The sequence below is a fragment of the Aplosporella prunicola genome (assembly GCF_010093885.1).
Source record: "Aplosporella prunicola CBS 121167 unplaced genomic scaffold K452scaffold_18, whole genome shotgun sequence".
Classification (NCBI taxonomy): domain Eukaryota; kingdom Fungi; phylum Ascomycota; class Dothideomycetes; order Botryosphaeriales; family Aplosporellaceae; genus Aplosporella; species Aplosporella prunicola.
The window spans coordinates 201236-223534 of record NW_022983546.1 but is presented as its reverse complement, the minus strand read 5'-3'; the positions used below and the strand labels follow the sequence as shown (position 1 = coordinate 223534).

Here is a 22299-nt window from a genome sequence, read left to right as displayed (position 1 = left end):
GATGGCGATGAATGATGGAGGGAGGGAGCGTCGTTCGTTGTAGGCAAGGTAGTAGTGTGTAGTGTGTAGGTAGGTAGGCCGCTGCGTGTACGGCTGCTTCTTCCCCGTCGTCGTCTTCAACCCAGAACAGACAGCAGTCAGTCGTGACCACGCCCGCCGTCACAAGCGTGCGGGGATTCACCTACGTAGTAGGAGTAAGGTTACGGCGTAGCACACAAGCCCGCACGCTGATTGGCCGCGGCACACACGCGGGCAAAGGCAAGGGCAGCTTGCACCTAGGTGGCTAGCGCCACACCAACCTCCTCTGGAGTAGAGTAGAGTTAACTAGGTTGTTCAGCGCAGCGTGCGGGGCCCCAAAGACGCACACACGCAGCAGTCGCCACACGCACGCACAGCCACAGGCCGTGGCGCACAGCACTACCGCATAAGGTTAACCGTTGGCCGTTGGCCGTTGGGCGCCGGCACGCCGGGCTGGCACGGCGGGCTGGGTCCCGTCAGCGGTGCAACGCGAGCGAGCGAGCGGGCGGGCAAGCGGGCTGTGCGATGCCAGCCGCCGACTCGTGTGCGCAAAGCGTGGAGCAAGCGTACCCTTTCCGCCGGGAGGGTTAGGGTTAAGGTTGGCGTAGGTGCGTGGTTAGGTCCGGAGATTGGGCGCTTGCTCTCCTCCGCCGAACGGGGCGCTTGGATCTTGCGTTCGCGGTCGCGCGTTGCTCCGCTGCCCGCCGGGCGCCGGCTGCTTGGGTCGTGGGTCTGGGTGGATTGTGGCGGCTGCGGGCTTGTTTTGTTTTTGTTTTTGTTTTTTTGCTTTTTGGGCTGCTATGCTGCATGCACATATCCGCTGGCGCGGTTGGTTGGTTGGTTGGTCTGAGGATGGTTTCTGCTGTCTGTCTGTCTGTCTGTCTGTCTGACTCTCTCTCTCTCTCTCTCTCTCTCTCGCGGAAAAAGAAAACTACCTGCTTACCAGGCCCAGGTACGGATTACCGAAGGTAGGAAGGAGCTGCAGTCGCCCTGAGCTCACGAGTAGTGTAAAGTAGTAGTGTTCCGCCCTCCCCGCCTTAGGTACGCTATCCGCATCCGCATCCGCATCCGCCCTCAAGATCGACGACGTCGTCCATGAAGTCCTCTCTTCCCGCCGACTCGGGCATCATCTAGGCAGAAACGCTCTCGCTCTCGCCCTCGTTCTCACCGTTTCCCATGAAACCCACCCGATACCCTCGCTCATGCCCATGCTCATGCCCTCAAGCCCCCACATCACTAGCCCTCAAGCATACGGCGCCAGAATCTGATGCGTCGACGGCATCTGCATCTGCATCTGCAAGCGCATCGCCTGCGCGCGCTGCTGTTCCGTAACTGCGCACACACACGCAGTCAGTCAGTCAGTCAGCCAACCAGCAACACCCAGACACACCGCTTTCTACAACTTCCATTATATTTCTGGATCAGGGAGCGGGCACTTACGCTTGGGCGCGGCATCCGTGTCGCTTGCTCCAGCGACGCTGCCGTTGACGGTGCCTTCGACGGTGTCCTTGACAGTGCGCTGAGCTTGTATTTGCGTTTGTTGTTGTTGATGCTGATGCTGATGCTGATGCAGGAGGAAGCCAACGTTCTTACTCTGCGTCGTGCGGATCGCCTGCTGTTGGCTGGTGCTGCGCGAAGCGGTGGTGCGCATTAAAGAGCGCATGTGCGCGAGGAGCGCTTGCATGAGGCGGGGCATGTTTGCTTGGGTGTTTGGGTGCTTGGTTGCAGTGGGAGCTTGCTGCGTCGTCGCTGGTGAGGTTTTCGGTGGAGGAAGTGGTGAGTGATATTGCTGCGCAGTTTGTTCGGGGTGCGTCGAGGTTGGGGTCGAGAAGAGCGGTTTGTGGCCAGGTTGCGCCGCTGTCCGCTGCGCGTGCTCGGGCTTTGCTGTCCGTGTGATGATGGGTCTGGGTCTGAGTCGAGGTGAAGCCGTGGGAGGGAGAGAGGTGGTAGCCGTGGTTGGGGTGGACGGGAGGGACCTGGGTCCGTCGTTCCTGCTTGAAAGGTGTTACTTGCTTGGAAACTTGGACTGGTGTTAACTCGAACTGGTGTCTAGCCGACGTGTTACTCAAGATTGGGGGTGATTTCGAGGAGATTCACAGGTGAAGTGAAAGGTGCGGTCGTTGTGTAGGAAATGGCAGTTACCAAACTCGGAAATTGAACGCGCAAACGGGAATAGGTATCATAACTTCGTAAGACCTGAACGACCAAAGAGACTATCTGCCAGCCTTAAAACGCCGTCGCTAGAACCCCCTCCTGTTAACGCTCAGCGCTTCTTGTCTACCTGCTGGCCCTGCAGCGCCTGTCCGCCCAGTGGCTCGCCAACACCCGAGTTGTACGTCTGGGGCGTAGCATTCCCGAAACCAACGATACCGCCAGGGGATGCTGAGCCTCCTACCTGGCCCTGTCCGTTGGGGGGTATGCCCGCCTTCTGGAGGTCCGAATCAGGAACCTCGCCACCGTCACCACCGCCAACGACAATCTCCCCGCCGCCCTTGACGTGGCCGACAACCATGCCCTTTGCGACCGACTTGATGACCGCGCGGCGTGAAACTCCAGTCACGTCAATGTAGACGAGACCGACATTCTTGACGCCGCCAGCGAGCTCCGCGGTGATGGATCCTGCGTCCTGGCCCCATTTGTGCCCGACCACCGTGGTCGCCGCAGAACCGCCCGTAGTCAGCAAGGTCTTGCCGGAATGGGCGATACCGTCGGCGATGGTGTTGAAGGCAATCAACGACTTGTTCAGCAGGCCAGGCTTGTAGTTCTCGTCCCTCTCCTTGCCTTTCTTACGCCCAGCGAGCGATGCGCCTATGTTTTGCGCATACTTGGTCGCCTGGCCCACAGTCTTGGCCGACAGACCGGCCGCACTTTGAGTAAGGGCGTTGATCTTTCTCGCGCGCTGATGCGTCACAGGCGCAAAGGTCATGGGCTTCTGGTTCGGCGTGGTTTTCTGAGTGAACTGGTTGGCGCCGGAGGTCATTAGGTTTGCGAGGGCGCTGGACCCAGTGACGATCAATCTCGAGGCGGCGGCCGCGTTCTGTACCAGTGAAGAGTTCTGGTAGGCAGGGTGCCTGGCCAAACGAAGATACTCTTCCGAGATAGGTCGCACTTCGACATGCTGGCCATCTTTCGAGATTTCGACCTCGACGGGGTCTGTAGACTTGTTAGAAGGTGTAAACAAGACGATGGGAGCGTGCACTTACTCTTTGAACCAGGCTTCAAGTTGGGGTCCTCTTCGATCTGTGCACCGTCGGCCAGCTCTCCGACCACGCTGCCGTCATCCTCGTCGATCAGAACGATCTGGCCATGATTGCCCTTGCCTGTACCCTGCACGTAACCCTCTCCAGGAGCGAATTCAGCAGGGTTGTATGGGGGCGGCGCCTTGCTGTCCTTGCCATGAGCCGGGGCCTGGGCACGCTCAAGAAAAGCGGTGCATTGCGCCAGAATCGTCTCGAAGGTATCAACGTCCTCCTGCGTCACACCACCGGTGCCCAGCGGGGGAAACTCGATGCGCGTAAACGCACCGCTGTCGGGGCCTAGATCCCATCGCGGGATCAGGTAGCTAGTCGGTGGCTGGTGGTATATCTGCGTCGTCGCCGGAAGTGGCAGGTCGAGCTCGGGAGGCAGGTTAAGGTGAAGGTAGAAGTCCTCCTCGGGCGAATCGGCCTGCTGGCGCGTGGACGACAGGTTGGAGAAGGGGCTGGAGGTGGGGACCATCAGCAGCGACAGCGTTTGCGGGCCCGATGGCGTCAACGAGTCCTCGTCGCCATTCTGGATATGGTAGGCCTTGATTCCAGGGATGGAGTAGAGCAAACGCGGGTCGTTGTGGCCGGACATGGTGTGCGGTCGTAGGAATTGAGTAGAGGTGAAGGTGGGTGGTGAAGTGCAGCTGCTTCCGAGTTTATAAAGCTTGCTCGCGCGCGGTAAGAAGCAAGATAGACGCCCACCTTCGCCGGGAACTCATGTGCACAGCCCCAGCGTGCCAAGCGACGTCATGACTGGGGTAAATTTAGTCGTGGCCGGAGTTTCGTCGTATATGAGGCTAAGATGAGGTCATGAGATTTCAATAAGGGCTAAACTGAGACAGTTGGCGCCACACCAAGACCCCGTGTGGCAAAATATGTGGCACACAAGGTGGCACATATGTGGCGTAAATGTGGCGCCAGAGTGGCGGTGCTTTTCTTCTGGACTTCACACACCCCTGCTCCAAGCTTTGTTCTGCAACGGACCCGTCAGCTCACTCGTCACCGACTTTTTCGCCAACTGGACATCAGCAGTTTTTTCCACTCGGACACGTCTGCTGCAGGGCTCCTTTTACTCGTCCCTGTCCGCCCGTCAATACTATTGTGATTTTACTACCGCCACCCTACCCCGCCCCGTGATTGCAGCGCTACCAACCTCCTGGAACCCGTGCAGTTCGCTGCCACCATTCTCGCCTCAAAGAAGCAGATTCTCCCTTTATTCAGTGTCTGCTTGACTGTCACCGTGCAGTCAAAGCAGATCCCGTTTTTCAAGACGTCTCTCTCCGTCGACCGCTTTACCGGACAGGAGCCTCATCCTCACGCAGGATGGTGGAGCCACACATGCGAAAGCGACCCTCCTGCGGCCCTGTCCGGGGAATCTTCCAACTCGTTCGCTTCAATCTGCCTCCGTTGAATTTCATCACCCTGCATTATGGTTATTTTATCTTTACCTGTCTCCTCTCGGCCATCATCTTCTGGGGCGCTTCCACTCCCTCAAAGTCTGTCGATTTTACAGACTCGCTGTTTATGTGCGTCAGCGCCATGACATTGGCTGGCCTGAACACCGTCAATCTCTCGGAGTTGAATACCTTTCAGCAGTTCATGATGTTCTTTCTGATCATGATTGGCTCGGCTATTTTCGTCTCGTCTTTCGTTGTGCATGTGCGACGCAAAGCATTCGAGCGTAAAATCCACAAAGTCGCCCACGACCAGAAAGAGAAGCATGCTGGAAGACGATTCTCCGCCTCCAGGCGTCTGTCGATTCGGTCTCTGACACGCGGACGTCGCCCGTCTGGCAGCGATGAAAAACCGCCGCCCATGGGTGATACTGAGCACCCGGCGAACCCCGCTCGAGACGAAAAGGGAAAACGAAGCGAAACGGATGGAGAGCAGGAACCTTCCCAGCCATCCAAGGATCCGTCAGAACCGAGCCCACATGATGTTGATGGACACGAGCAAGACTCATCAGAAGGGGCGGACAAGCAAGCTTTGACCAAACAGCCGACCAAAGAGGACCACGTCAGCTTTAGCCCTGATGTTTTCCGTCATCCAAGCCGCGAGAGCCGAGCGCAAAGGTCCGGCCACAGGATCCTTAACATGCAAGGCGTTGGCGCAAGCTCAGGCGCCAGTCTACAACGCCATTCAAGCCTAGCCCTAAAGACCGCTCATTCTCAGGCCATTGTGGATGATGACGATGAGACCTCAAGACCAGCTGAACATTCGGAAAAGCAATTTCCTTCATCTGCCTCCGTTGGACGCAATTCTCAGTTTCACCACTTGACCGAGGCTGAACGCGAAGCGCTCGGCGGAGCTGAATACAAGGCCATCAAGGTTCTAGCTGTCATTGTGCCGCTTTACTTTGTTCTCTGGCAATTGCTAGGCTGTATTGCTCTTGGAGCCTGGGTAGCCAACAACAGACCGGCCGCGGCACGGCAAAACGGTCTCAACCCATGGTATGTCAAGATTCATGTTGATCATTTCACTCATTCTCTAGTAACGATGTTCGACCGTTTGGCATTGATCAAGGCTGTATCATTTCATTTGTCCAAATCAGATATTAGTGATATGTTTAGTATTTGTCCATACAATTTGCTAACAAGAACAGGTGGGTAGGAGCCTTCAATGCCGTCTCAGCATTTAACAACTCCGGGATGAGCTTACTGGATGCGAACATGACGGCCTTTCAAACGGGCTATTATATCCTACTCAGCATGGGCTTGTTCATCCTTGCAGGCAACACCTGTTATCCTATATTCCTACGCCTCATTATCTGGACTTTTCGGAAACTCCTACCAGACAATGAGAAGTGGTCAGATCTTCGCTACACACTGCAATTTCTCCTCGATCACCCCAGACGGTGCTACACCAACCTCTTCCCAAGGCAGCATACGTGGTGGCTCGCTATTAGCGTCATCACGCTCAACGCTGTAGACTGGGTGGGATTCGAGATTCTCAACATTGGCAACGACAAGCTCAACGTGCTGTCCGCAAGTACTCGAACCGTCGACGGCCTGTTCCAAGCTATAGCCGTGCGGTCGGGAGGATTCTACGTCGTCAGCATGACGGACGTGCGGATCAGCCTGCAGGTTCTCTACGTGGTCATGATGTACATCTCGGTGTACCCGGTAGTCATCACGATGCGCAACTCGAACGTATACGAAGAACGCAGCCTGGGCATCTACGGCGACGAGCCGGGCTACACGTCGGTGGACAACGACGACCAGTCGATCACGGGGTTCATCCGGCGGCGGTTCAACTTCCGGGGCGTGGGAGGCGAGCAGACCAAGAGCTACTTTGTGCGGCAGCAGCTGCGCGCGCAGCTGGCCCACGACCTGTGGTGGCTGGTGCTGGCCGTGTTCGTGATCATGATCATCGAGGGCAGCCAGTTCGAGCGCGACCCGGCGACTTTTAGCGTCTTTAACGTCCTGTTCGAGACGGTGTCGGGCTATGGCTGCGTCGGAATCTCGACCGGCACCCCCGAGAATAACTACAGCTTTGCCGGCTCGTGGCATAAGCTGAGCAAGCTGGTGCTGTGCGCCGTTATGATTAGGGGTAGGCATAGGGGCTTGCCTGTCGCGATTGATAAGGCTGTCTTGTTGCCTAGTGAGAGGGAGTGGGAGGCCGAGGAGGAGGACGCCCAGCTGCATATGGTGCGCACTATTAGTCGACAGGGTATGGTTTAGGCTGCGTTTGGTGAGGTCCTAGGTGAGTAGGGAAGAGGTTATTGGAGAGGCAGAGGAGAGGGAGGAGGGGATGAATGGCGATGGTAGATCGCAGGTGTGCGTGCAGAGGTGTGGCTGCGTTGGTGTAAATACGTCGACGGAGTTGACCGGACAGGCGAGTGGGCTGGTGGTTGAAAGTGTCTATAAATGGGTAAGTGGTGTATATACGTAGCCGGTGGGTAGTTTGTATAGCTCTATAGCATTGTTGGCCCACCACTCACAGCCAGACGCTCACTAACCTAGGCCAGGTCCATGATCTTTGCTGACGTTCAAACATCAACTCTAGGATTCGGTAAGTCGGTTGACTAGCCCTGTTTTTGCTCCGTCGTTCTTACGCGCTGCCGTGTAGAAGTTCAGCCTTGAATGTTTCACTGTTAGGATCGGGGCGATGGGTAGAAATGCTCTGCTACTCAGGCAACGGCCATCCGGTGCGGGTTTCCCAGACTAACCACAATTATTCACTTCGTCCAAAATGTCTGCTTCTTCACATGTTATGTTCTTTAAACCAGCAAAGCACGCAGACCATTTGCAATACCTTTCTATTTACTGCAGCTTCGTACGTATATACCCCTCCACCTACTACGAAAGTCCAGACAAAAGCGTCTTTAATACATCTACTAGAACTGATCTAAGACGCGGGTGATAGGCGGTTAAAGTAGTAGATGAGATAGGTAGAGTAGTAGATTATCTAGTCCTTAAAGCTCCTATATCCTATGTAGTATACAGGCAAGAGCGCTCTATCCACCAAACGAACGCGTGCCCGAAACCTCCAGAATATGACGAAGAACACTTACCGTTCGGGATGGCTTCGATAGCCTTGAAACCCGTGTCCAAAGTAAAAGAAGTTAGGGGAGGGTTTTTAGGTGTATTACATATACCTACTGTAACAATGACCTCCAGCACTATTGAACACTATAGCCCTTTAACTTATCTGCTCGTTGATGGCTATCATTATAGAAATTTATAGGCGCACACCACCCCTCCCATCATTCTTCCCACTCCCTCGTTCATAAGAATTCATTTCGCGCCCTATATTACTTGACTTAACTCCGCTTGTAGAGCCACCAACCCGGAACTTCGCATTTCATCGCATGGTCGCGCCATTTGCAATTCCCGCAGCAACCGTCCCAGAACCCTTGAAGGCGGCGACACTCAGTAAAGACACCCCTGCACGGCTCGTCCGAACTGCAGCCGCCAGCAACCAACTCCCCACGGCTTTGGGTAGAAGAATCTAGTCATCTTCGTTCGTCGCGTTCGATATCGCCAGTGTGCTGCTATGTGAATGCTTGAATCAAAGACATAAGAGACTTAAATGCCCCTCCGGTGGCACAGTGACGAAGCCCGGATATCCAGCATACGTGCAACCTAGAACCCCACAACAGTGGAGAGGATACCTTCCTCCTATGATCTGTAGACCGTAGTTACTCCCTACACACAACACCACCACACCAGCCCAGCCACCCATCTCACCACCACCTTCTCCTCTTGTTCTCTCCCACCAACAAACTCCACACTCCACACCCTCTGCTCTAATAGCTGATACCCAACCACTGTGACCCGTGCCCGCAGACCTATATCATACACTACACTACAATACACACAACACAACACGACAAGGGTATTCCGCAGTCTACACCCTACCCCCTACCCGCCTTACACAATCTTCCATAAACCCTCCTACTACAAGAGAGTTTGTTTATCGACGACTAATCCTCTCTTGCTATTGCATTAATCTTGCATTTCCTTCTAACAATTAAAGCGGTTTCTATACTACCCACCCCCACCCCCAGCACAACCCACAGCCACAACTCACAATCCACAACCAGCACCGCATACACAAGCAACCACACAAGCACACAAAAGCGTATGAAGAATATACACGACTAATGCATTGCCCACGCTATCTGCTGTATATATAGTACAAGCCCCCCCGCACCCCCATGTCCCAGTTGCAACCCCCACCTAACCTACCCAACCTATGCTTAGCAGAGCAGAACGACCAGAGCAGAACGACCCGAGCAACCAGAGCGACCAGAGATACTGACCGCACCCAGCCAGCCGGACCAAGCCAAGGCAGACCAGGCCAAGCCCAGCCAGATCAGCCAGCCAGCCGTACCCAGCCAAGCCAAGCCATGCACGCACGCACGCCGCAAACCAACAAGAAGAACGAAGAAGAAGAAGCAAGAATGCCGCCCAGGCAGAAAGAACACCAGTTAGTGCTTCTTCGCCGTCACCGTCACCAGCCGTCACCACTACCACCAGCACCAGCAGCAGCACCAGCAACGCCGCCATAACCGCTATAACTGCACGCACGCTTGCAGTCCCGCTGGGGACTCCACGTCAACGGCTCAGCCACCACCACACCACCATCACCACCATCATCGTCATCTCGTTCCATTCCGTTCCGTTCCGTTTCAGCAAGCAAGTAAGCAAGCAAAAGAGCAAAGAAAAGCAAGAAGTGAGCAAAAGCGAGCAACAGCCCACCGCCGGCGGCGCAATCGTCATCGCCGCCACGAGCGCAGCGTATTAACGCGCTTGCATCGACCGTCCGTTCGTCCGTCGTCCGTCGTTCGTCGACCGTCGACCACTCGACCAAGCAGCAAGGAACCACCCTACCACTCGAACTCGCCCTGAGCTTTGTGGAAGAGGTAACTGAGACGCATTAGCAAGCCAAGCCACACAAGGGCCAACACAAACACCACGGGCGTGCGAAAGCCCACCACGTGTATATGAAGGAAGTAAACGGGGAAACAGAAAAGAAAAACAAAAACTCACTCCTTGCCACCAGTCGAGAGCACGCCGTCCTTGAGCGTGCACTTCCACTTGTTTTTGACGCGCTGCACCTTGTCGTACGTGCAGATCATCGTGTCGCCCTGCGGGCCCTCCTCGTCATCGTTCTGCAGAATCTCCTCCTCCGAGTCATCCAAGTCGGAGTTGATGGCCTCGTCATCATTCTCCTCCTTGTCGTCGTCGGCCTCGCCATCCAGCTGCGGGATCCTGGGCGCGCTGGCCACCGTAGCAGCAGTCGTCGACGTCGCAGGCGCAGCAGCAGTAGCAGCAGCGGCAGCACGCGCCTTGCGCTTCTTGTTCTTCGCGCTCGGCAGCTCCTCCAGCGGCTGCATGAGCCCGCTCTCAATCACGTCTGCCCGCGCCTCGAACTGTGCGCGGAGCATGCCGTCCATGGCCAATCTGCCGTGAGGGCCCTCCTCCGCCTGCGCACGCCTCGCCGCAACCAGCGCCCGCCACTCGTCCTCGGCCGCGTCGCCGGCACCGTCAGTTTGCGATGCGTATACTGAACTGTGGTGCTGCTGTGCCTGCTGGGACGGGGGCGGTTGCTGCTGGGGAGGCTGCTGGTGGTGCGGGTGCTGGCCTGGGTGTTGACCTGGGTGCTGGCCAGGGTGCGCCTGCTGCTGTTGCTGTTGCTGCTGCTGGCGGTTCTGCGGTAGCTGCAGGTTCATGGGACGCTGCTGCTGTCCGGGCAACGTGACATTGTTCTGCTGGGTGTAGGCAGATGCTATTGACGCTTGTGCCTGGGCGCCAAAGTTTTGCTGTAACAGGGCGGTGGCACGCTGCTGGGCAATGTTACCTCCGTTCATGCCGGCGTAGCCGTTCATCTGGCCGTAAGGGGGCATGGACTGGTTGTAGCCCTGCTCCTGCTTGACTCTGACATTGCTGTACGGGTCATTGGGCGGTGCTTGAGAGGCGGGAGGCATCTGAGGCTGTAGGGACTTGGCCGAGTCATTTGATGGGACAGTAGGCGGGTTGCTGATCTGAGGCGGGGGCGGAGTAGGGTCCCATGGCATCTGGGCGACATGCAGGGCCGAGAGCTTCTTCTGCCAGATCTGGTGGTATACATGTTAGCATCCATCACGTGCGTTGGGGGTTGGGCCCTAGCCGAAACGAGAAAGGTGCAGACATGGGCGGGGCGGCAAAATTTGGTTGGGGTATAAAAATAGGCGAAGGCAGATACAAAGGAAAGCACTGCCCGCCCCCGACCGCTCGTTCGCGACCGGCTCCTCAGCCAACCCCGCTTTTTCTGCCTCCTCGCCCATCGGCAGCCTGGGCCGACTACTGGACTTCGGACAACAAATCGGCGGCTTTAGGCCCTCGGAGACGCCTGTTTCATCGTGCTGCTGCGAGAAGGGGGGGTGCGCTGCTGCCACGTCCGGGAACTTCGCCACGTACCTCTTTCAGCTCCTGCAGCGTCTGCTGGTCGACGCCGCTCTCCTCAAAGTCATTCTGCGACGAGGCCACGACCCGGTCGATGATGTGCGCAAACGTCGTGCCCTGCAGTGCCGTGTTCTCGTCAGCAACGACCCTCTTTCGGCACATGGGAAGGCAGGTGGTCAGGCTTGCAGGGTCACTGACAGTAACCGAGTTGGACATGGTGGCGGGTAGCGTAAGCCGAGGTGAGAGTGAGAGAGTGTGTGAGGGGCCAAGGTAGGTTGGCAATTGAGGCTTCTGTCACAGAGGATGCGTCGCCGCTGGAAATGAGGTACCCGACCGACGTCGGCACTCTGGCCGCCGGTGCGCGATGTGCTTTCTTCTAGGCGCTACTTTGTCTTGCTATCATCAATATGCTAGGTGTATGGTGCGCTGAAGTCTCTGGACGGACGTCGTCGTGTCTTTGTCTTTGTATGCGGAGATTGTGGTTCGGTGGTGAATCGCGCAGGCGGCGGAAGTTGGAAGCACTGAGGCCGCAACCCGCCGAGGTTTAGCCGACTGCCCGAACTGACTGACTATCGCTCTCGTTTGGCACTGTCTCGCGGCCGGAGATGCCGTCTGTTGACGGATCCCTCGTGGCCTGCGATGCATGTCTCCGTCCACGCGCTCTAGTGCCACCATGGGGGTGCGCTTAAGGCACAAGCATTGATGTGAGGGCTTGGCGCATTCGCTGCAGAGACGCGCAAGCCACTGGGAACGTCATGCACGCCACCCTCCGTCTCGCAACTGCAGGCACAATAATGCTGCTAGAGACAATGAAATTTCATTCATCATTGACTCTTTGTCCGTACACCACCACCCTGTCCCTCAACCAGAAACAACCATGTCCCGTTCCCCCTAGTCAAAGTCTGAGGCGTCGTGCCCTGATGCTTGCCAGGACTTACTCCTAGCAGTCGCTAAGTAACTAAGAAATAGCAGACAAGAACAGAAGTCCGAAAAGAGAACCCGCCCAAAAATTACCGCCTGGTCCCACCGTGCCACCCTAGCCGAGACCCGTCTCATCTTCCAGAATGTCTATGATTTTGTCGTATTCGAAGATTTCATGGCGAGTCGGACGCCCCTCAATGCCTCTGTAGCGTATCGGCATCTGTCCATCCTGTCTTTTCAAGTAGAATAGGCAGGCCATGTTGGACTTGTCCAACAAATCATATCCAATCACGTCGTAGAGACCGTCATAGCGGAATCCGCGCTCCGGACGGTAGTTGCTTTTGCCCATCCCCATGTTGTGTGACCTGATGACACGCACCGGCTTCTTCTGGCTGACGTTGAGGGTCATGCTAAGTGTGTTTTCTGACATCTTCCCTTCTTTGCCATCGGTACCTGAGTACCAGATCTCAGTACCCTCGTCTCTATCCTTGTAGTGCGTTCCACCGGAAAGGATGATGGAATACGCTGGCTGATCTTTGTTAGCGTAGATACCTCCTTGAGTCGACCCGTGTGCGCCGTCGCGGACGGTAGTGAGCTGAGTCGGCCACCATTGGCCATTGACGAGGTCACCTTCACCGTAGTAGTTTGCCGAAGCTTTGCCAGGGTATGCTGGATCGATTTTATCGGAAATTCGGCTGTTTTTTGAGGAGGGTCTCTTCACAATGCCCCTTAGCAGGTCCACAGAGAAGATCCGGTTCGCCCAGCGGGTGTAAAGTTCAGTGGCATCAGCCTGTATGTCCCATGGAAATCCGATACTATCGCTTTCGGATCCTTCGAACAACTGGCGAAGGCCAGTGTTGGGATGAAGCATCTGCTTCCGACGTAGTGCAATTTCATTGACCTGGAAGAACGCGAGGAAGTGAAGCTCCTCGCGGATCTTGTCAAACAGATCTTTCTGCTGTTTGAAAGATATCTCACGGTCTTTGCACTGTTGAATAAGGCTCTTGATTTGTTCCAGTCGCGCGTCTACATTTCGACCGGTTCCAGCGGTTTGCATGGTTCTGAAACTGATTTTAGTGTACCACTTAGGCATTTCCTGGGTGGCTGCAGGCTGGCTGGCGCATCCCCTTGCGGAAGGCTGGGAGGGGCCAGGAATAACCGGAGAGCTGACAGTAGTTGAATGCCGGCGCTCGTGTTGCGTGAGCCTTGCCTGGGGCTGGGGTCGACGATCACCGAGCTCACAACGCTGCTGTGTAGCAACTGTGCGTTGAGGCCAAAACGGCCGTCTCTCATTATGAGTGATGTCTGATGGAGGAATTTCGGGTTCTCTTTTGAAAACGGACGGGGGCGCAGGCGCATGTGGGCGAAGCAGCCGCTCGTTCTCTCTTGGGCTAAGACTCCGGTTCCTCTTCTTCGATTGCTGCTGTTGTTGTTCTGGTACCAAAGGTCTGAGAGAAACCCCAATAACTGGTCTGTGGACTTCCAACGCTCCTAACCCTGGTGACGCTAATGGTGACGCTGACGCTGACATTGAAGATGGCGAGATGATCATCTGAGGAGACGAGACAGCAGTCTGAGGAGGCGAGACAACCTGAGGAAGCAAAGCCGTCGCTGAGGCCTTTATCTTGGTCTGCTCTTTCTCCAATCTTTCCTTCTCCATCTGACGTGCCTTCTGCTCGAACAGCTTCTCCGCCATCTTACGTCGCGCGGCGACCTTCCTCTCCTCGTAAGAGAGAGTTTGAGGGTCTACCATGGTGACGTCAGGTGGGAGGATGAATGTGAATAGAAGCAAGTGGTTGGTGTGGAGCGGTGGTCAGTCGCCGTATGTTTGCTCAGGAACGACTCGTAAGTGAAAGCCGAAAGGGAAAAAAGTTAAGGTTGGATCAGGCAAGCCGGTCGAACGAACTGTTAGCCGATTGAGCTGTAGCTAAGATCGGGTAAGATAGCTGAAGGTGAAAGCAAGAAGTGGGCGTAGCTGATGATATACCTACAACACCAGGACGTGGTCTGTGACAATCAGTTGTTGAGCACCGTTGTCGACCCAGCACACACGCGACGAGATCGTTGCGTTGGATCTTGACAGCTCGTGCAGACGCGCTTTCTAAGATCTTGAGACGCGTCTCCGTGCCGTGTTGTTTACGACTCTGCCTGCAAATCTGAGATGCACCGTCCAGCAAGAGATTTACACAAAGGGAATGAGCGACGATCGTCGCGATTTGCACTCCCAACCGAAGAAAAAGAGTAATGCAGATGGTTGAAGAGAAAGTTGTTTCGTCGGACAGTTGTCCGTTAGTTGGTCGGCCACGGCGAGACTAGACGTGTTTGTCTTCGTGACTTCACACAAGACGTCGTGGTCCCGAACAAAGCTCGCCAGGAAAGATCGCGAAGGATTTCGTAAAGCCGATGACAGTTTGCGACAACGCTCGCTACAGTACTAGCTTCTATCGAGAAGTTGGCACGGCGACACGCTATAAGGTTGGCATTGTCGAGAAATATTGCGGTGAAGAAGTCCTGCGAGGAGAGCACTTTTATAGGCGACCAATTAGGCAAGCACCGGAGATTTACCGAAGCATCCCCAAAAAATATCACTTTTAACACGAATAGGATTAAACATAAAAATGATATTTTTATGTATATTCAATCATTGTTCAGGAGTACTATGTTAAGCCCCACTTTACCCCTCACTTGTACTACATAGTGAGCAGGGAATACCGAGTAATGAGTCACAATCAAGCCTAATCAACTCGGCACTGGTGGAACGTTCGTTTCCTTTAATAAAACAAAGCAAACAAAATACCAGGACATGAACAATGAAAGCCTTGTTGTTTCAACTAACGTCCGTCACCGTGAAGCGAGATGGTGATACGTGTACAGAGGAGAAGAAGAGTGCCAGTTAGGATGTGTAGAGCCTCTGCATGCTCCAAGACCTTTTCATCTATACCCGGGGCTCGGGCTAGGAGCTAGACAAGGAGTACTCTGTAGGGACTGTTCGTATCGTCCCCTGTCTCACTATACGGTGGATCTCGGTTCGCGGTGACGGACGTCAGGTGTAGACAAGAGACCACCTATAACGAATATCAATGCTTAGTTATGTCTGCTCTTGCTACCTTTCAAATCTTTCATTTCAAGTATCAACTCCTCGTTCAGGCTTTTATGGCAACAAGTCGCAGATTATTTAGTAGAGAAGAGCAACCAAAGAGCCGATGAGGAGCCAGTATCTAGCCACTCCAAACCATGCAGTATGCAATGCCCATCTATAATACACCACCCGCACCAAACGCCCGCTAAAGCCCACCGAATATCAATCAGACAAATCAACCCACCTACATCTTCTGATCCTCCCTACTGATAACCTGACCCAGCACCTCCCCCTCAACCACCGCATCCGCCGGTCCCTTGTCCGCTGCACCCTCTGACGAACCCGCAGCGTCCTGGTCCGTCGTCAGCGCAATCCAGCCCCTCACACCTCCACTCGTATCCAAGATCTTCCAGTCACCGACTTTCCCACTCGTCTCCGTCGCGACATCCAGCTTCTTCCCTTCTGCCGCCTCCACTTCCTCTTCCCTATCAATACGGCTCGTCTCCGCGACCTCGATGCCCTGCTCACGCAGCACCTGCAAAATAGCACGGACATTGAGCTTGAGCGTGCGCTCCGGCTCCTCGGCCTTGAAGATCTTCTTGGTGGCCCAGGGGAAGAGGATGCCGAAGTCAGACTGCGACAAGTGCGCCGAGTGTAGCGGGTAGAAGAAACGCGGCGGGGGTTGCGCGTGCGGCGGCGTGTCCGTCGACGGGTCCTCTGACAGCAGCCGCCTCGTCTCGGCGAGATGCGACGTCCACTTGAAGAATGCCTCGCTGAGCACGGCGACGAGCGCGCTGCCGCCTGGTCCGCCGTCCGTGTAGCATGGCATCGGCTTGTCGTGAAGCCAGCGTGTCTTGGGACTCTGTGCTGGTAGACACCAGAGGTCTAACAGGGCTACGGGCGAGGAGTTGGTGATCTGCTTGACAATCGCGGAGTCGCTCGGGGGCGTGAACAGTGGGCTGTAGCCCTCCTTTTGCTGCTCTTCCGGGGACGGCCGGTAGAACACTGATTTCACAAACTGCAGTGTGGTTGCGGCGCCAAAACTGTGGCCCGCCCAAGAGATGCCACCAGGCCTGTGGACGTCGAGCTTGTCCACGAACATCGAAAGCAAGTTGCCAGAGTCGCCCTTGTGGTGGTGGGACTTGTTCGGGTCCAAGTTCTTAATATGCCCGCCCGCGTCCATCCTCAGAACCGCATCGTGTATCAAGCCAAGCTCCCACATGCGGATATTGAGCTGCTTGTCTCTGCCCTCAAATGTTTCCGTTGAAGGCTGGTGCGGCAGGCTCCGGTACTCCACGGCCCTCGCTTCAGAGCTCCCTGTTGCGCGAACGTAGGAAATTGGCGCGCTGCCGTCGCGGTGGTCCGGCGCGATTACCACTATGCCGTGGCTCGAGAGCGATCCTACTATGTGCGAGTATGCATTTCGTGAACCTCCCAGTCCATGCGAGAAGAACATGACCGGCCATCTTGCGGACTTTGTGGGTGGCGCCAGCAGGCGCGCATTACGGTGGACGGGTATGGAGATGTAGTAGAGCAGCTGGGGGAAATACCTGCAAGTATGTTAGCATGCTTCCGACTTGGCTTTCTCTAGCTTTACATACGCAAACAACTGGGAGAATGCCGAATTCGCGCCCAAGAAGCGCGCATAAGCGCTCATGTACCCTCTCTGCGGGTTGGGGATCCATCGGACGGGTTTCTCATGGGATCCAGGCTCGCAAGGGTAGAAGACGCGGTACGCGACTGTGGATATGCTCGAATCCGGCGCCGGGCTTGGGGCGTTGAGCTCGGAGGCGGCAATCTCTACATCGAAGGATCCGACTTTGTATGGGCCGCTATAGGCAGGAAATCCGGGGACCGGGTTCAAGGTGGAGAATGAAGGCATGATCGGTAGAAGGAGAATCTAAGGAGAGAATGTGTAGAGAGAAACAGGAGGCAACGAGGGAAGAGGCGAATATGGGCCAGAACATTGGAGTGGCACGCGAGCAGAGTCGCGGCGCGCGACAATGACGTCTACCCACGTAGGCCATCTCGGCGCCCGGAGCGGCAACGATCCGAGCCATGCTGACCTGAGGCATCTTTTCAGCGAACGTGTGGGGTACTATGTACGCGGAGACCTGTGAGCTGCTGAGTTGTTGTGCCGCTTGCGGGATCCGCGGTGCTGGGATGGCGAGGGAGCGAACCAGGTACATATGCATACATCTCGGAACCCTCGCGCGTCCACGTTTTTCGAACCCTTCCGACCGTATCACTCGGGACGACGCGAACTTTAATTCTTTCGTGCATTATTTATCCTCTGTCCAGTGCGTATTTCTCCCCATGATCGGCGCAGAGTGCTGCCGAGTGATGCGCCGCGGCTCGACGTGACAACACATGGTCCGGGTCCGCTCCATCGACACCGCTGCTACTACGCCATGCCCGCCAACTTCTTGTGCCCGGTCACGCTCTTAGCAGCGCCTCTTCCCCAAATCCAACGCGCCGGCGCACCTTTCCTCTAACCACCGACACCGTCACCATGGTCCGACAAAGGGCGCCCTCGACGGCGTCCACAAACTCCTCGATGGTTGCCCGGGATCAGGTACGGAGATAACGAGTGCCCGGTTGTTGCTCCACGCTTATACGAAGGGCAGGAACTCGGGAGCATGTACGACTACCTGGCCAAGATCATTCTCTTGGGTCCCAGCGGCTGCGGAAAGTACGGCCCCGTCACGAGTAGAAGGCGTGTTGGTGATGGAAAGCTAACCAAGCACAGGTCATGCCTGCTTCACCGATTCGTCAAGAACGAATGTAGGTCCGCCATATACCCAGCTCCAGAACAACCGCTCATAATGCCGACTAGGGCGCATCTTTTCCTCCCAAACCATCGGCGTCGAGTTCGCGTCCAAAATAATTAGAGTAGGCACTGGCGCTCGAAGGAAGCGCATCAAGCTCCAAGTAAGCATGCCGTACGACGCGCCTTCGTATGGCTGGACTGACGACGCGCCTTCAGCTCTGGGATACTGCAGGCACCGAGCGTTTCCGATCAGTATCTCGATCCTACTACCGCGGCGCCGCTGGCGCAATCCTCGTCTACGACATCGCCTCGATAGCGTCGCTACGGGCGCTTCCTACCTTCTTAAACGATGCTCGTGCACTAGCTTCACCGTACTTGACCGTCGTGCTCGCAGGGAACAAGGCAGACCTGGCGGATGGGGACTCGACGTACGAGGAGCCGTCGCTTTTGGATGAACCTATCACCGCGCCATCGAGCGTGGCCAGTCGGAGCGGGTTTGGACCAGACGGCAGAGGCTCTGTGAGGTCGATCAGCACCGCCGGATTTGGCGGGCAAAACACCCTCACAGTGGCACCAGAGGGACGTGAAGTCCCGGCCGAACTGGCCTCGCGGTGGGCAGACGATGTCTCCATCCCAGTCGCCGTCGAGGTTTCGGCGTTATCAGGCGATAATGTCGAGGATGTCTTCACGCGGCTCGCGCGGATGATTCTGACAAAGATCGAGATTGGAGAAATCGACCCGGACGACCCGCAAAGCGGCATACAGTACGGCGATGTTGGCGGTTGGTACGATGATGGCAGCAGTATGAAGAGCGGCACGACTCTGGATGACCACGGCACAAGAAGACGCCGCAAAACTAGACCGCGCGGAGGAACGAACGGATGGATGAATGGGATGCAAGAGTGGGAAGAGGTCTTCCGCATCTCGGGACCACGACGAAGAGGCGGATGTTGCTAGTGGGTGTTGTATCTTTTCTCATTCGTTTGTCTCAGGGGAATGGCGTTGGATAGAGGCCCCAGAGACTCCGGACAGTCACAGGACAGGCATCAGTGGTACAGTTTTGCGTTCGAGTTGAGCTGCTGCATATTTTGACCGGCCTCAATCAAGCTTACGATAATTTAATACTACTTTACGACATAGAAGACCGCGAAGCCTGGACACTTATTCAACTGATTGCGAAGTACGAATATCTCTGGATGTTTGGGTGGATTCATACATTTAGATCATGCATCGCCGAGCCGGGAGATAGACCCCGACCATGTTCATCCACTTGGATGACGACGATAAGATCGCCGAGCAGATGTCCATCGGTATATGCATTTGTTATCGCGTATGTATGCACTGCATCTGCTAAAAGCTGCAGCGACACAAAAACAACTTGCAGTCAGGCCAATCGAAGCCTCGGTTAGACAACCACCCGACACTTGATCAACGTCCAATTCGTTTTGTGGCTGAAGTCGAACAGCTCCCAACTTCAGCCATTTATTGCTCTTCAGTCAGCACCTTTCCATCTCTCCACTCATCCGTCCAAACTCATCTATGCCAAAGCGCAATCGCCACAAAAAGAATCGCCAACCAGCGCCTAAAAGTGCCATATAAGCTGCCACCAGCAAGCACGGCTAGATTAAGGCGTCGTTTTAAAGAAAACATCTTGGCAAGCTGCACAAGGACAGAAAAAACAGCGCTCTAGACCGCAGCCTAGCTGAGCATCTCGCATCATGGGACGATAAGCGGACACGGCAGCACGAGCTGAGACGGGCGCGAGTTACACGGGCGCAACCCCACGCGAACAGGCGGCTCCACGCGGCGCACGTCAACGGCCCTCTTGGCAGACCGCAAGACGACGTCGAAGCTGCGGGGCCCCAGACTCTGCTTCCCCGCAGGCCCACTGTTGGTGCAGCTGAGCAGCTTTCGCGACCTCGGGCAGCGAGCGCTCTGATGGGCCTCCCTCGGGGCCGCCGGCCCTGGGCGAATAACAGCCTCGAGCCCGGCCTGCGTGCCCTGCTGCGCGCGTCTTAACTGCCGTCGCCACGCGGCTGCACGAACCTGTTCGATGCGGTGCTCCGATGCGCGCGGAGGGGCTATCCTGGTGTGCCATCCTTGGCGCGCGCTGCGTGGGCGAGCTTGGCAGTGATACTCAGTGCGGGGAATTTAATCGCGGGCCTGATAAATTGGGGGAGCGCCTGTGTGCGAGACTGAGTTTGATTCTTCTCTTCCTGCTTTTCTTTTCTTTTTCGAGATTATTTCTGCCAGTCATGCCGTCTGCTGGTGCGGCCGATTCGTTCAAGCAAGACGTCGAGAAGAGCAGGGTCGAGCATATTGACGCGATTTACAATGTCAATACCTCGGATACCGATGTCAAGCAGCCTGAGGTTCCGGAATTCACGCCTGAGGAGCAGCGCAGGATCATTCATCGGATTGATCGGAGGCTGGTCGTCACTGTGGGCGTCATGTACTGCATCAGCCTGATGGACCGCACGAATCTGTCGGCGGCACAAATAGCCGGGTACGTTGTCTGACCGTCATAAATGGTGGGGCTAATGAGGGATAGGATGAGCGTGGAATTGAATATGGAGGTGGGGTACAGATACGTGAGTGTAGTGTCACTGCGCGCCAATGGCATTTGCTAAACGTACTAGTCCATTGTAACACTGGTCTTCTTCATCACCTATGTTATCTTTCAGCCTCCTTCAACCGTCATCGTCCGTAAAATAGGCCCCCGCCTGCATCTCAGTGTCATCTGCATCCTCTGGGGCGCCTGTATGATCGGGATGGGCTTCGTCCACAGCTGGGGAGCTCTGTCCGGCCTGCGTGCCATTCTCGGCATCCTCGAAGTGAGATATTCCCGTCCATACAGTTCCCTCTACTAACATTGGGCAGGCAGGCTTCTTCCCCTCCTCAGTCTACCTCCTGAGCACATGGTACGTTAGGTGTAGGTATCCCCCCGCACACACTTCTTCACTACAGGCCCTGACACAAAGCAGACGACATGGGCAAGCGCTACTCCAGCTTCTACATCATCGGCTGCGTCGCCTCAGCCTTCGCCGGCATCCTCGCCTACGGCCTCATGCAAATGGACGGTCTCTCCAACCTGGGCGGCTGGCGCTGGATCTTCATCATCGAAGGCATCGTACGGGCATTTCCCTCCCTCCAAACCTTACGCCTAACTAACGTCCCCATTCCACCAGCTAACCTGCCTGATCGGGCTCCTCGGCTACTGGCTGCTAGTCGGCTTCCCCGACAGCACGCAAAAAGCATGGCGCTTCCTAACGCCCGCAGAAACGGCCTTCATAATCGCGCGCGTGAACGCCGACCGCGCCGACGCAACCACCACGCCCTTCTCACTGCGCACGTACGTCGCCGCAGCGCTCGACGTCAAAACCTGGCTCTACGCGCTCGTCTTCTTCAACAGCACGACCATCTCGTACGCCCTCGCGTTCTTCCTGCCCATCATCCTGCGCCAAAACATGGGCTTCAGCATCGGCGCGGCGCAATGCCTGGTCGCGCCGCCCTACGCCTTCGCCGGCCTCGTCATGTACGCCGCCGGCTGGGCCGGCGACCGGTACCGCCTGCGCGGGCCCGTCGTCCTCTTCAACTCGCTGCTCTGCATCCTCGGGCTGCCGATCATGGGCTTCGCGCACAGTGCCGGCGTGCGCTATTTCGGCGTCTTCCTCGTCACCGCCGGCGCGAACTGCAATATCCCAGCTGCGATGACGTACCAGAGCACGAATATCCGCGGGCAGTGGAAGCGCGCGTTTTGCAGCGCCACGCTGGTCGGCTTTGGTGGCATAGGCGGTATTGCGGGCAGTTTGGTATTTCGCTCCCAGGATGCGCCTGCGTATCGCCCGGGTATTTGGGCGTGCATTGCTTGCGCCTTGTTTAATGTGCTGTTGGTTGCGGTGTTGAGTGCGCTGTTTTGGCGCGCGAATAGGCGGCAGGCTAAGGGTGAGGTGTTGGAACCGACTGGTGTAAGTCTTGTGCTCCCCCTCCCCCTTGTCTTTTGCGAGTGGCTTTTTGAGTGCTTGTGTTTGGTGGCTGATTTGCGTGTGCGCGGTAGGCCGATGATGAGGGCTCGGATTTTAGGTATACGTATTGAGGCTGGGGACACCTGGTTGTGCAGAGGGCTGGGGTGGTGTACGTTTGGCATGGTGCCACTCCTACGTATACGTGAAGCGTACGTAGCGGTGTTGAAGAGCTTGAGACGGCTTCATAGCGCTGAGTGTATGATATCAAGCCATTGTCCTAGTAATGTATCTGAGAATACAATCGTCCTTCCATTAAGTAGTACATGCGGTCAAGGGAACCGCTTTATCCACTAAGATAGCTACCGTTCCCGACGCTGCAAACACCAATCCGCACTTTTGGGGGCCTTCAACG

The 22299-nt window shown here is 56.0% G+C and overlaps 7 protein-coding genes across 7 annotated transcripts; 3 read left to right on the top strand and 4 right to left on the bottom strand.

Annotated features, from left to right (window-relative positions):
* Positions 1 to 2281: 2281 nt before the first annotated feature.
* Positions 2282 to 3855, bottom strand: K452DRAFT_231671 (uncharacterized protein; the record flags this gene model as incomplete). Its single annotated transcript, XM_033537182.1, has 2 exons — positions 2282 to 3171; positions 3222 to 3855. 2 exons carry the CDS (start codon positions 3853 to 3855, stop codon positions 2282 to 2284), a joined length of 1524 nt encoding a protein of 507 aa, XP_033395581.1.
* Positions 3856 to 4601: 746 nt separating this feature from the next.
* On the top strand, positions 4602 to 6943 carry K452DRAFT_231520 (uncharacterized protein; the record flags this gene model as incomplete). Its single annotated transcript, XM_033537168.1, has 2 exons — positions 4602 to 5713; positions 5866 to 6943. 2 exons carry the CDS (start codon positions 4602 to 4604, stop codon positions 6941 to 6943), a joined length of 2190 nt encoding a protein of 729 aa, XP_033395580.1.
* A 2168-nt stretch (positions 6944 to 9111) lies between these two features.
* On the bottom strand, positions 9112 to 11627 carry K452DRAFT_289245 (uncharacterized protein). Its single transcript, XM_033540791.1, has 4 exons — positions 11351 to 11627; positions 11168 to 11269; positions 9758 to 10824; positions 9112 to 9634 (listed from the first exon to the last, which is right to left on the bottom strand). The coding sequence occupies exons 1-4, from the start codon at positions 11366 to 11368 to the stop codon at positions 9595 to 9597; spliced, it is 1227 nt and encodes a 408-aa protein (XP_033395579.1). The 5' UTR covers positions 11369 to 11627; the 3' UTR covers positions 9112 to 9594.
* Positions 11628 to 11989: 362 nt separating this feature from the next.
* K452DRAFT_289244 (uncharacterized protein) lies at positions 11990 to 13862 on the bottom strand. The gene has a single exon (XM_033540790.1). The coding sequence runs from the start codon at positions 13824 to 13826 to the stop codon at positions 12189 to 12191; it is 1638 nt and encodes a 545-aa protein (XP_033395578.1). The 5' UTR covers positions 13827 to 13862; the 3' UTR covers positions 11990 to 12188.
* A 1307-nt stretch (positions 13863 to 15169) lies between these two features.
* K452DRAFT_274356 (uncharacterized protein) lies at positions 15170 to 17075 on the bottom strand. The gene is made up of 2 exons (XM_033539189.1): positions 16754 to 17075; positions 15170 to 16702 (listed from the first exon to the last, which is right to left on the bottom strand). The coding sequence occupies exons 1-2, from the start codon at positions 17032 to 17034 to the stop codon at positions 15397 to 15399; spliced, it is 1587 nt and encodes a 528-aa protein (XP_033395577.1). The 5' UTR covers positions 17035 to 17075; the 3' UTR covers positions 15170 to 15396.
* Positions 17076 to 17324: 249 nt separating this feature from the next.
* Positions 17325 to 19081, top strand: K452DRAFT_274353 (uncharacterized protein). Its single transcript, XM_033539188.1, has 5 exons — positions 17325 to 17727; positions 17780 to 17844; positions 17902 to 17936; positions 17989 to 18083; positions 18139 to 19081. The coding sequence occupies exons 1-5, from the start codon at positions 17665 to 17667 to the stop codon at positions 18877 to 18879; spliced, it is 999 nt and encodes a 332-aa protein (XP_033395576.1). The 5' UTR covers positions 17325 to 17664; the 3' UTR covers positions 18880 to 19081.
* A 1096-nt stretch (positions 19082 to 20177) lies between these two features.
* K452DRAFT_231274 (uncharacterized protein) lies at positions 20178 to 22018 on the top strand (the record flags this gene model as incomplete). Its single annotated transcript, XM_033537156.1, has 7 exons — positions 20178 to 20428; positions 20474 to 20513; positions 20562 to 20756; positions 20803 to 20854; positions 20907 to 21052; positions 21111 to 21890; positions 21980 to 22018. The coding sequence occupies 7 exons, from the start codon at positions 20178 to 20180 to the stop codon at positions 22016 to 22018; spliced, it is 1503 nt and encodes a 500-aa protein (XP_033395575.1).
* Positions 22019 to 22299: the final 281 nt, after the last annotated feature.